This window comes from Rhinopithecus roxellana, chromosome 2, assembly GCF_007565055.1.
Source record: "Rhinopithecus roxellana isolate Shanxi Qingling chromosome 2, ASM756505v1, whole genome shotgun sequence".
Classification (NCBI taxonomy): Eukaryota; Metazoa; Chordata; class Mammalia; order Primates; family Cercopithecidae; genus Rhinopithecus; species Rhinopithecus roxellana.
In genome coordinates, this window is record NC_044550.1 from 58551114 (window position 1) to 58564840 (window position 13727).

The 13727-nt window shown below is 35.2% G+C and overlaps 1 protein-coding gene across 4 annotated transcripts in view; it reads left to right on the top strand.

The window, feature by feature from the left end:
* ARFIP1 (ADP ribosylation factor interacting protein 1) overlaps positions 1-13727 on the top strand; it is a 118362-nt gene that overhangs the window by 72217 nt on the left and 32418 nt on the right. For 2 of the 4 annotated variants that reach the window (XM_010382879.2, XM_030921348.1), the window contains 3 exons: positions 2751-2859; positions 9234-9329; positions 10913-11025. In XM_010382879.2, coding sequence (XP_010381181.1) covers positions 2751-2859; positions 9234-9329; positions 10913-11025 — 318 coding nt within the window. Of the gene's footprint in view, positions 1-2291; positions 2331-2750; positions 2860-9233; positions 9330-10912; positions 11026-13727 lie in introns of those variants that run through there. The other 2 variants (XM_030921352.1, XM_010382880.2) reach the window with 2 other exon arrangements.

Below are 13727 nucleotides of genomic sequence, written 5' to 3' on the forward strand. Positions count from 1 at the left end.
CTCTGGACCTGGGTACCTGGTCGTAATATAGTCCCAGAGAGTCCTCCAAAGATGATGCAAAGTAGAGAAAAGCATGACTCTTTGGCCCAGCACCTGGAAGATTCTATTCATCTTTAGGAACTGTTTTGTTTCTATTCTTTATAGCTATCTATTTTCATTTACAGCATATACCTTTTCTCAGAAGTACAGGGATGATGAACCAAGTCATTCTTACTGTATTTCTACGACATGTAAGTTAGTAAGTTCTACATTGAAAATAGTGAAAAACTTCAGGAAGAAAGGGTAATTGAGGATGGCTTATACATTGGTCAAGAAAAACATCAAGTACATTTAAGGAGTACATTTAGGAGAACATTAGAATCCAGATGGAAACTTCTTCAGCAAACATTCCAAAATAGGGTGTTTTCAAGTTATATTATACAACCATATCACTTAACTTGTCCTATACTATTTTTACTTCAGTAGCAGAGCAGATATAATTGTTTACGATCAAATCTTCTTGGCTAGTGATTTAATCCCTTTGCATTTCGCTTCATGATTATGGGAATTAACTTCTGAAAGGCCTTCTTATTTCAGTAGTATATATTATCTTAGCTATACCACTTTATTATTATATTTGACATATCGCTATACCCTGAATTTTCATTAAAAGTTTGTATTTTAATTACTCTTAATTATTCCTAAATTTCATCCCTTCTGTCCATTCTTTTGGTCACCTGTCTATCCTAAACTTCAGCTATTTGAATACCTGAGATACAGTGGTATCTTATGATTGATCTTGCCTCAGTTTCTAGCTCTTCCAAGCTGTTCTTACATGTCTACCAAATTAATATTCTTTAAGCAATCCTTTAACCAAATCAAGTAAACCCGTTACTCAAAATTTTCTGATTCATTTACCCCTATCTCGCAACATAGACCTTTAGCGACGTTGGCCATGGGAGCCTAGTTGCTGGCCTCCATGCTATCCCAATAATATGATAATGACTGCCCAGTGCTACCCACCCTGTCCTCCAAAAGTTTTTCTACTAGGTTGAATATGAACCCTTCCTGGCCGGGCGCGGTGGCTCAAGCCTGTAATCCCAGCACTTTGGGAGGCCGAGACGGGCGGATCATGAGGTCAGGAGATCGAGACCATCCTGGCTAACACGGTGAAACCCCGTCTCTACTAAAAAATACAAAAAGCTAGCCGGGCGAGGTGGCGGGCGTCTGTAGTCCCAGCTACTCGGGAGGCTGAGGCAGGAGAATGGCGTAAACCCGGGAGGCGGAGCTTGCAGTGAGCTGAGATCCGGCCACTGCACTCCAGCCCGGGCGACAGAGCGAGACTCCGTCTCAAAAAAAAAAAAAAAAAAAAAAAATGAACCCTTCCTAACCCTATTCCATCCCTCCAACATTCCATATCATCCATGTTGGTCATTGATGCAGCTTAGAATCCATCTCTTCCATTAAGACTTTTCTTCTGTTCAATGCACACTGATCATTCCCTCTTCTGAATTCTTAACTACATTATAAATTATTATATACTTTCCTTTTTGATTGCATATTGCCTTCACCTACTGATTAAGATGTGTATGTTTTGTCCTAGGTTTTAAAAAATAAAAAGTGTAACTCTGTTTTTGGAGAAATATCCTGGACCCCTGCTATAGGCTCTATTCTTTACCACTACATCAAGAAAAGGTGTAATGGATTAGAAAAAATATATAACACTAGTTATATATATTTAAGATCTAAAATCTGCTATCTCAAACTGTGATCAGTCTAAAAATTTAGCTTACTAGCTGTGTTTAGTTTTAACTTGTCATAGCCCTGAAATTCCCATGAAAATTTAATAAAGGTAAATAGAAAAGTGGTTTTATTTTAGATTGAATGCCTTCATTTCAGTTTGATTTCTCTGAAGTTCTAGTCATGTGGATAGGCCAGATTTAAGTCTACATTATTAATAATTGTTGCATCACTTGAAGCCAGCGGACCGTAGCCTCAGCTTTACTTCCTGGTGATTTTACAGTTTTACTTGGCCTTTTTGCCTAATTATTACTTAAGCCCTGTGATTTAATTTACAAGGTTCTGGAAAAAAAAAAAAAAACTTAGAATATTCTTAACTAGGATTGTGCTTTTTAGAGAACGTTTTGCTTCTTGACTTTTTATACTTTTTAAGCTCTTAAGACTCAGTGTTGGATATTATTTTTATTATAATAAGGTTCTGTTACAGGCTAATTTGCAGTTAGGTTAACTATTTTCATTGTGCAATGTAAATCTAAATACAGTTTTGTTTACTTCACCCTGATTGAAGTCAGAGAAGCCCTCTTGAAATGGAAGAGAAATTAACATGGCAAGTGAGTGATTTGTTTATACTACGCATTAGACAGGCTCATTGTGATTATATTAGACATCAGTCAGCTTTTACATATTAGACATGGCAATTGAATGATCTTAATTTTGCTCATTAAAATAATTTTTCTGATGTATCAGTAAGATTAAAATTTTTACATTGAATTTTAATATCTGCCTGCTGCTTAATTCCAGAATGATGAAAGTGTATTGTATGTGATGTACACAATACCACTTAATACAAATCTTGCTGTATTTGCTGCTGATTATACGTCATTATAGAATGCCATGACAGCATAAGGGAATACTGCATAGCAGAGAGAAAAATAATCTATGATTTGATTAAAAGGATACAATTATTCTGAACTGTTACATCATGTGGGATTTTTTACAAAGTTTTTTTATTTTATTTAACTCTTGCTAAGGATTTGAAGCATTCATTACCATCTGGACTTGGTCTCTCAGAAACTCAAATTACATCTCATGGCTTTGACAATACCAAAGAGGGGGTTATTGAAGCAGGAGCATTTCAAGGTAAGAGCCCATATATTTGTAAAGATGGCTGGGGTGGAGGATGGGAGAAGTTCACCAAATGCTACCTTTATTAAGAAAGCACAAGAATGAAGGCCTTTCATTCTGTGATAAAACATTGATTATAAATGTCATCCTTTTTCTCTTCAATTTAAGTATTATAGGAATTATTTCAGTAGTCTTTATATAAACAGCTCAATGTGCATGGTATCACTGGTTATTATTTAAGAATTGGTTGTGGCCGGGCGCGGTGGCTCAAGCCTGTAATCCCAGCACTTTGGGAGGCCGAGACGGGCGGATCACGAGGTCAGGAGATCGAGACCATCCTGGCTAATACGGTGAAACCCCGTCTCTACTAAAAAATACAAAAAACTAGCCGGGCGACGAGGCAGGCGCCTGTAGTCCCAGCTACTCGGGAGGCTGAGACAGGAGAATGGCGTGAATCCGGGAGGCGGAGCTTGCAGTGAGCTGAGAGCCGGCCACTGCACTCCAGCCTGGGCGGCAGAGCAAGACTCCGTCTCAAAAAAAAAAAAAAAAAAAAGAATTGGTTGTAAAATACTGAAATAAAAACAAAAATTATATCAGAAATGTAGGTGTAGATTATTTTAACTTGTAACTATGAAATTTATAAATCAGTGTTGATTTTCATAAATACAGATTTCTTATTTCAAAGCAAATAGAAAAATGAACTTTTTACGTTATATAGAAGGTCTCCAAGACCACACTCATTAAAAGTTTGTATTTTAATTACTCTTAATTATTCCCAAATTTCACCCCTTCTCTCCATTCTTTTGACCATCTCTCTATCCTAAAGTGTAGCTATTGAATACCTGAGATATAGTGGTATCTTATGATTGATCTTGCCTCAGTTTCTGACTCTTCCAAGCTGTTCTTACATGTCTGCCAAATTATTATTCTTTAAGCATTCCTTTAACCAAATCAGTAATTTGCTAGGAGAACTCGCAGGACTTACATAGTGACACTCATGGCTATGATTTATTATAATGAGAGTAGCAAGCACAATCAGTAAAGGCAAAAAGTGCATAAGCTAAGTCTGAGGAAAATTAGGCATAAGATTCCAAGAATCTTCTCCCAGCTTAATTGCACAGGACTTGCTTAATTCCTCCAGCAGTGAGACTGACAACATATGTGAAATTTTGCTAACTAGGAGAGCTCATTTAGAAACTCCATGCTTGGGATTTTTACGGGGAGCTGATCACATAGGTTTCTCTGTCTGTTACATAACAAGATTCTAGACTTCCAGAAGGAAAGCAGGTAAGCAGCATAGGCCACATTGCAGGTAAACAGCTTAAGCACAGTGAGGCACTCAGAATCATTCTGGCAATGGAGGGAATCCTCCCAAAATTCAAGTTCCCGCATGCCAGCCTTTTTAAGGATAGGCAGTTGGACCTGCTATGTTAACTCTTTTCTGCATACATCTCATATCTATGTCTGTTTTTAATAGGAAAATATTGCCTCCTTTCTTAATGCTTTTACTTGTGATAACTTTTTTAAACTTTTTTTTTTTTTAACTCAAGCGAAAGTAAAGCCATGTAAACATTTAGATGTGGGAAATAGATTTTCTGGACAGTACTGTAAAGTGTAGCTATAGTTTATGTTCAGTTCAATTAAGCACATATTAATTTTAATGCTGCATTAAATTTTACAAAATAAAGAAACAGTTGTGTCCATGCCTTTGTAAACCATAGCCCTCTTGCAGATTAGTATTCTGTATTTTTTTTTTAAAAGACAGAGTCTCACTCTGTTGCCCAGGCTGGAGTGCAGTGGCATGATCTCGGCTCACTGCAACCCCCACCCCCCGAGTTCAAGCGATCCTCCTGCCTCAGCCTCCCAAGTAGTTGGGATTATAGGTGCCTGCCACCGCACCAGGCTAATTTTTGTATTTTTAATAGAGACAAGGTTTCACCATGTTAGCCAGGCTGGTCTTGAACTTCTGAACTCAAGATCTACCCGCCTCAGCCTCCCAAAGTGAGCCACCGCACCCGGCCGTATTCTGTATTTTTTTATTGTACAGTTGGCCAATACTTTATTTAAATAACAATTTAGATTTTGAAGTATATTCTCTGCTATATGGGTCCTGGAAATAGACATTTAGGATAAATCCAGTATAATATCCTCTACTTTAGGCTATGAAATGAATGGACTGTCTACTGACATTTTTTTCTCTTTTCATTCTTATATTTAGAAAAATAAAGGGAGCAATCATGTCAATGTCTGAGTAGTCATTCTGAAGCATCCGGGCATTCTTATATCAGGGATAACTTTGAATTTGGAAGAACTGACTGAGTACCTAAAACTATGAGTGCTGAAAAATATAAAGCTTACTTTGCATAATTTGGTACCATTTTTTGACTAATCACCAATTCTAAAATTTAAATGTCGACATAGAATAAAAAACTAATTTCACTATTAACATGGCAAGTGAATGATTTGTTTATACTACTCAATAGCCAGGCTCATTGTGATTATATTAGACGTCAGTCAGCTTTTACATATTAGACATGGCAATTGAATGATCTTAATTTTGCTCATTAAAATAATTTTTCTGATGTATCAGTCAGATTAAAAAAATTTTTTTTTTTTTTGAGACGGTGTCTTACTCTGTTGCCCAGGCTTGAGTGCAGTGGCGCGATCTCGGCTCACTGCAAGCTCCGCCTCCTGGGTTGACATCATTCTCCTGCCTCAGCCTCCCGAGTAGCTGGGACTACAGGAACCTGCCACTACGCCCGGCTAATTTTGTGTATTTTTTAATAGAAACGGAGTTTCACTGTGTTAGCCAGGATGGTCTCGATTTCCTGACCTCGTGATCCGCCCGCCTCAGCCTCCCAGAGTGCTGGGATTACAGGCGTGAGCCACCATGCCTGGCCTAAATATTTTTAATGAAATTATTTAGCTGCCATTTTTACCCTTAAGGTTACTGTATAATGGTATTATACAATAATTGAAATCAGTTGGCCATTATGAACTGGTGTACATGAGCATTAAAATGCCCATCAGTTTCACTTGCTTATAGAATGTCCTAATTCTTCTAATTGGAATAAGAAAATATATTTCATGATAGTGGCGGTAATATATGTCTCTCTGAACTGAGTGTATAAAACATTTAAAAATCCAAACTGTATTGTTGATCAGTGTATTAGGAAAATAATCGTTCTGCTGCTATACTTAGTTAAGCATTTGTTGGAAAGTTGTGATTGTTTTAAGATATATGTAGATAAATTGGAATGAACATGAGAAAGAATAACATATAATGATTACAATTTGGAAAACAGGTCTTACAAAAAAATGTTAAAGGAATTAGGACTGTGTTAGCTCTCTGGAAAGATGACTAAATGATAAATTATGACTATCTGCTTAAACAGTTAACAAGGAGAGTATTAGCCATCTACTTTTTCATCTATCTAGTGCAGATTTAAAAGTTATACTTCAACTTAAAAACAACAAATATTGAAATCTGCCTAGCACCCAAGATGTTACAGAATCAGTAATAGTGGAAATCATGAATAAATCAAAGCTCATAGGAGTTAAGTGTACTTGGTACCAGGGTTTTGTTTTAATGGGGGTATAAATCTTTGCACATATGTATTCATCTTCTAGGTTTTTGTTGTTGAGATGAAATAGATTTAATTCCCCAAATTTAGCCAGTTAGTAAGATCCTGTATTATTGAGAGATCCTATATTATTATTTATTTTTTAGTTGGTATTGGTGAATGATTTTGGTAACAGTTGTTTAAAAGGTTAAAGTATTAAAGATACAGAGAAGCGATAATTACCTTTGAAGGTAAATCAAAAAAGCTGAAGTCCCAGTTACAGCCACACTACATTATTTGCTATTTTACTTTGGAGAGTGACATTTCATTTGTTACATATGTTATACACATCTCATGTAGTGCCATGGTTTATTTCTTATGCAAGATTAATAAACTGTAATAACTAGAACAATGGAGCTCCTATTCCTGGGGTCAAGACATGGAAGTACGGTAGTCTTCTTTTATTTTACACTTTCTTATTTAGAATCCCTTATGCTTTTGACAGTAGAGATACAGTCTTTGTTTAAAATGGTGATCGGACTGGATAACCTATTAAAATGCCTTCCAACTCAGCAAGTAACTTGTAGATTAGTGATTTCTTTTTTTTTTTTTTTTTTTTTTTGAGAAGTAGTCTCGCTCTGTCACCCAGGCTGGAGTGCAGTGGCCAGATCTCAGCTCACTGCAAACTCCACCTCCCGGGTTTACGCATTCTCCTGCCTCAGCCTCCCGAGTAGCTGGGACTACAGGCGCCCGCCACCTCGCCCGGCTAGTTTTTTGTATTTTTTTAGTAGAGACGGGGTTTCACCGTGTTAGCCAGGATGGTCTCGATCTCCTGACCTCGTGATCCGCCCGCCTCGGCCTCCCAAAGTGCTGGGATTACAGGCTTGAGCCACCGCGCCCGGCCTGTAGATTAGTGATTTCTGTATTGAATTTAATAATGGAGATATTATGGTGTTCAGAACATCTGAGTCTCTAATAAGAAACTATTTGAACCTCTCTAGGCTTTATTAATCTTACCGTTTAATGTGAGAGTTTAGGTGATTTCCATCATCCCTTCTGGTTTTAAATTTTATAATTTAACAGATTTAAAGAGACAAATATCTCTCACTTTGAAAGTTAACAACAATCTATTTAGTTTAGGTCTATTGTGTGTTTGAATTTTAATGTGAGATCCAGTTCAAGTTAAGGTTTATTTTATACTGTTAGAACTCGTGACTGTTTCTATATCAGAATTTAGTACATCTGGGATATGACCAATTATTACTAATAGTAAGTAAAGAAAGTAGACGTGTCTTTCTTATTAGGAAATTTAATTATGAGCGTAATGCATTATATTTTTTCCAGAGAACTGGGGAAGAGTGTAGTTGAAATAAAAGTACATTATAGACATTAAAATATTCTCAGCTAACCATGGAAGAACTTTAATAATTTTTCAGTTTTAAAAATTTATTACTCCTTTTTTTTGGTTTAATGCTAGACATTAGCAACAATGTTGGGTAATCAGTGTTTCTTTCTTTTTTTCTTTTTTTTTTTTTAGTTGAGACAGGGTCTGGCTCTGTCACTTAGGTTGGAGTGCAATGGTGCGATCTCGGCTGACTGCAGCCTCCTCCTCCTGGGCTCAAGCAGTCCTTCTATCTCAACCTCTGAGTAGCTGGGACTACAGGCTTGTGCCACCATGCCTAGCAAGGTGGTGTTTTGCCATGTTGCCCAGGCTGGTCTTCAACTCCTGAGCTCAAGCAATCCACCTGCCTCTGCCTCCCAAAGTGCTGGGATTACAAGCATGAGACACAGCTCTCAGCCGGTAGTCAATATTTCTTACTTTGTAGATAATTAAGGCTCAGAGGTGTTTAGTAATTTGCCAGGGTGTTCCTGATATCATGTGGTAGATAGAGCCAGAATTTTAAACTCTGTGTTAGAATTTAAAACTTAGTTGTGTTTCATTCAAAAATTGTGTTGTTTCCTCTGGTTCTCAAACTTAATTTTGTTTGAGAATCATCTTGAGTGGCTTTTGCAAAAGAATAGATGCCTGTTTCACTGAAAATCAGTAGATCTTGTTGAGTATCCCAGGTATGTTTGAAAAGCTCCAAAAGTGATTCTTATAATGTCAAAAAATACTCTATATCAGCACTTCTCAAATTTCAAAGTACATACAAATCACCTGGGGAAATGTTATGAAAATGCAGGCTTGGGTTTAGTAGGACTGGGGCAGGGACTGAGATTTTGCATTTCTAACAAGCATCCAGGTGAATTGCAGAAGGTCCCCTACGTCCACATTATGAACAGCAATGAGACACACTATGTGACATTTGATTTATGATTTGAAATTTTTGGCTGCAATTCCTGTGAAGGCTATAATTCATTCACATTTCTTGTAAGAGATATGAAAGCATGTTTTAATATCCCTTACATGCCTTTGAATTTTTACTTGAAGAGTTTTTCCTTCATATATGAGAGTAGCAAGTTATGAAATATTTACCAAAGCTTTAAATCATGCAGCTGTGGGACTGTATTCACATTCTGTTAACTGATTTTGGAAATAGTAGAGTCCAGTTAAAATCCTGGTTAGATGTCATCTTACCAGATTTCATCATATAGTTACATATTTTGTTTAGTTTTGATAGTTTGATGAAAAGTTTATATAAAAACTGAGCCTGGTAGCATACATTTATTATTAGTCCTTCCCTGAAAGAAGATAAATATATTAATTCCAATTTTTAATCCTAGTGTTTGAATATTTTAAAGGAAATATCAGTAACCCTATATTCAAAATGTACAGTATGTGGAGGAGGAAAAGGATTTTCACAGTTAAAATGTCTACCTTTTCAGGTTCCCCAGCACCGCCACTGCCGTCTGTTATGTCTCCTAGCAGGGTTGCAGCTAGTCGACTGGCTCAACAAGGAAGTGATTTAATTGTTCCTGCAGGTATTCACTGCCCTGATTGGATAAAGCCCTTCTTGCTACTGCTGAAGCTACACTAATTTACTCAGTTTCATAATCACTTGCTTTATATTCTTAGGTGTGTGTTATTCTGACTTTTTTGGTGGCTGTCTTATTAACAATAAAGGAAATAATTTTTCTAACTGTATCCTATCTTTCTGGCTTTTCAGAATAATTAGGCTGTATCTCATACCTGAAATTTAATCCGTTTTAAAATTAAAACATTGTAAAATTTAATTTGCTTTAAAACATTCTTTCTTTGCTCTGGAATATGTAGGTTTACGATTTGATCCTAAACTCTCATCTTTGCAGCTCTGCCTTCTATTTTCAGTTAAAGGAAAAACAACTTTCAACAATTAGGTTGGTTGTTTTTAAGAATGGGTTAAGTGAAAAAGGTCTTGACTTCTTACTTCTAGCTTTAACTTACAAATAGTTTGCAGATTGCAACACAATACTATTAATTTACCAATTATACCCAATGAAAAATACTTGGGAAAATCAATATCTTCACATTCAATTTGCTCTGCACTTGACTGTTACTGGACTATAAAAATGGGAGAGAAAATGAACTCCATGTTTCTTCTTATATGAAATGTTAACATTTATATTTTGTTTTATGAGAATTTTGTAAATTCTTAAATGTGTTCTGTTTTATATACCATTCTTGTTCTTGGACTGATAAAGCTATGGGAAAGATTGGTCTGGTTATAGGAATAGGTGACAGAAGAAATTTTTGCCGATCCTAAGTTTTCTCTTTATTTCATTATTCTTTTTAAATTATTAGAAACTTTCCATCCCGAAACTGAAATGAAAAATATTTTGACTATGAAAAGTATTTTACTATTAAGAAGTATATAGTTGTAGAGTTGCTTTCATATCAAAAATTCTTAATTGTTGGAAGAGTACATTGTCAGGAATTTACACTGCTTCTTTATTCATTATGGCTCTTTTTGGTTTTCTTGCCTTTTTTGTGTGATCTTTTGAGAAAAAAGAGGTACAATGTAGATCTTGTTTCAACCCAGCCTTTCATACTAGTGTTAACATATCTTTAATAACTATTTGAATTGAACAACTATGTGAAATTTGAATTATTTTTTTCAAATTCTCCAAAATTATAGCAACATTCTATTGTTGTTGTAGTCTGCACATTACAGTGAAAGATCACTGTGGGGAATACGTGTGGCCGCTTAGATTTTTATTGACCAAGATACTTCTTTTTTAGCATCATTAATGTATAAGATTAGTTGTGGAAATTTTATTTTTCTTAAAGTAAACCACAGCTTATATAGAAAATAAGGCTGATTGCAGCAGGTTTGTTTTCTGTTTGTTTGTTTGTTTAAAGAAGACAGATAAGTCACGTGGCATTTGTGTTTAATGGACAAAAGTGTTGTTTAAGTAATAGGAAACTATCCTCAGCGATTCCAGGAAGTTCTAGTTCTTTACTTTGTGGGAACCTTTTTTCTTTTTTTAGATGCATAAGTATTTTAATTTGAACAATGTCAGGGTTTTGTTTTCTTTCCCTGCTTGTCTTCATCTGGATTGTGTTTTTGTCTTTTGTTACCTTGCAGGTGGCCAGAGAACACAGACAAAAAGTGGACCAGTTATTCTAGCAGATGAAATTAAAAATCCTGCAATGGAAAAGTTAGAACTTGTTAGAAAATGGAGTCTAAACACCTATAAGGTTTGTAATTATTTAATGTTTCCACCCTAAATGGCTCTAAAAATTTTTATTTATATGTTTATTCAAGTCATTATGTTGCAATTAAGTGCCTATAGAGAAGAGAAAATGCCATCTAAACATGGTAGAAATACAATTAGAAAATGAAGTATTTGTTTTATCATTGATCTTTGCATGTAATTTAAGAATTTAATACAAAAGAGTAAAAAAGCTATTAAAATGCTTATTAACTGATAATGTACGTAATTGAAGACATGTACTGCTTTGGAATTTATTTAGCTGCTACTATAGATATATTTGCTCCTTCCCCTCCTTTTGATACTTTATAGGAGCTGAAGGTCAATAGAGGTATATTAGTTCCACAAAGTTTGAAATTCTCTGATTTTACTATAATAACTAAGCATTAACTATATGGGCAACACTGGATTGCAAGTGAGTTGTGTTTCTAAAGTTTGTTAACATTCTTAGTTGCATTGCTTCAGAGTAATTGGTGATTATTTTTCTTATGCCCTCCATAAAACAAATAAGCAAATTATTTAACCCGTATTGTATTTGATGTATTACAAACAGCTCAACCCCCAGATCCACTTAGTACCTTTTGAATTTTAACAGGGACAAGACTGTAGAATTCGTGGAATAGTTAGGATGAAAGCCCTAGCACTCAGGTTAGAGCATTAGCCACAATTCTCCCTATATTCGTGAACTGATTGTGGGTCTAGTGATTGGTAAATTAAGAATTGTCTATATTTTATACAGAACAGGCCTTTCTTACATCTTCTCAATAGTAAAACAGAAGTGAATTTATTCTTTCAGTTAATGCCTTAAAAATATGATCTAGAAGTCTTCTTCAAAAGTGTAGGTTTTCTTAAGATGGTAAAACCTCCCTGAAACATGTTACATGAATCTGTCCAAAAATTATTTAGCTCATGTCAGTGTAGAATCTGAGAAATCCCAATGGTAGTCTTCAAAAAGTGATGCCTACTTAAACTAAACTCTTCTTCTAAAATATTCACAGATTTCTATTCCATCTTCTTGCTAATTCCACATAGCCAGTCAGTCATTAAGTCCTATGCATTCTGCCTTCTTAATATTCTTTCACCTTTTTCCCTGCTGTCAATCCCAGCCTTCACAGCCATAGTTCATATTTATTACTCTCTCACATTCCTGTAACAACTTCTTAACCAATTCTCTAAGATTGCATGTTCCACCCTTCCTAACATGGTTCCCTCTTGCTTAAAATCCTTCAGTCAGTCCCCACTGTTTTTAGAGTGGCATAAATCTGACCTCTATCTACCTTTCCCACTTTGTCTCTGCCTCTTTTCTATCTATGGATCAAGTTATTCATACCAAATTACCCAGAAACTTCCTAAACAATCTGTGCTTTCTCATACTTCTGTAACTTTGTTCATAAGGCTATATTTGCCTACTGCTTTGAATTCCCTTTCATTTTTACTTGTTCATTTTTCATACTAGACTGAGCAAGTTTAAGCTTTTTGTTCATTTGACCCTTCCTCTCATGTTGTTTACTTGATATTTTCCTTCTTCGTTATCTATTTATTCCTGTGTTTATGTGTTATTATCTGTTTCTTGTCTTGCATCTCTTATCTCTACAATAATCTGAGTTGAATCACTATTAAGATTCCATGTTTATCTCATATTAATGTGCCACATTTAGCCTATTAAAAATTTGTGCTAATGAAAATGACAACTCTTTAAAATGTTATACATATGGTATAATACTATGTGAAGGAGGCATTATTTTCTTTATGTTTATTCAAGTCATTATGTTGCAATTAAATGCATATAGAGAAGAGAAAATGCCATCTAAACATGGCATTAATTCTTCACCTCTATGCCTGCTTATAACTGTTATTTCTGTGGGGGGAAAAAAGGCCACTCAGACAGCAGTGAATACATTTCTCTCACTGTGCTAAGAAACAATGCTCCTTTAATGAATTCTGACTTAATGGAATATTATATCTAGATTGCTGTGAAAGTACCACATGCTTTGGCTTGTGGATAGAGTAAATGTCTCAGGTAAGATTGCATAGGGAAAACCCTGGTATGGAAGAAAAATATGGGAATAAGTGACCTATCTATCTCCTTTATCTTGTTAAAATTTCAGGCATTATTTTTTGCTGATGGTTTTCTTCTTAAAATCACATACTCAGTTCAGCGTTTCTCTTGTGATTTTCATTTCCTAGAAGTCTTTGTACGTTTTCCACAGTAATACTTTCATCCCCTTCCATGGTTTTGGTCTCTCACCCGTCCTGTTATTTGTGGTTAAGAATTTCTCTGCTTTTAAAAAATAAAACTCTTTGGTAAAAAGAAAAAAAAAAAGTTTATAAGGATACTTAGTTGATGAGAATAGAAAATGTGTTGGGAAGTAGAAAAATATGTAAGCAGATTTGTGTATATTGACAAGAAAAAGTCTCAAGATTATTTTGTTCATAGAAAAGAAATATTCAGGATATTATATATAGCGTAATCTCATGTTTACTCTAAAAATATATATATGAGATTATATATGTTTAAAGGAAAGTCTAGTATACCTATCAGACTGTTAATAGTAGTTTTCTGCTCTTCAATGTGATTAAAGGAAGAGGAAATTCACCTCTTATTTCATACATTATTTTAATTTTTACCACAGACATTAATTCTGTAACCAGAACTTTGAAGAACATGATAAAGAGCAAGTTTTAAAA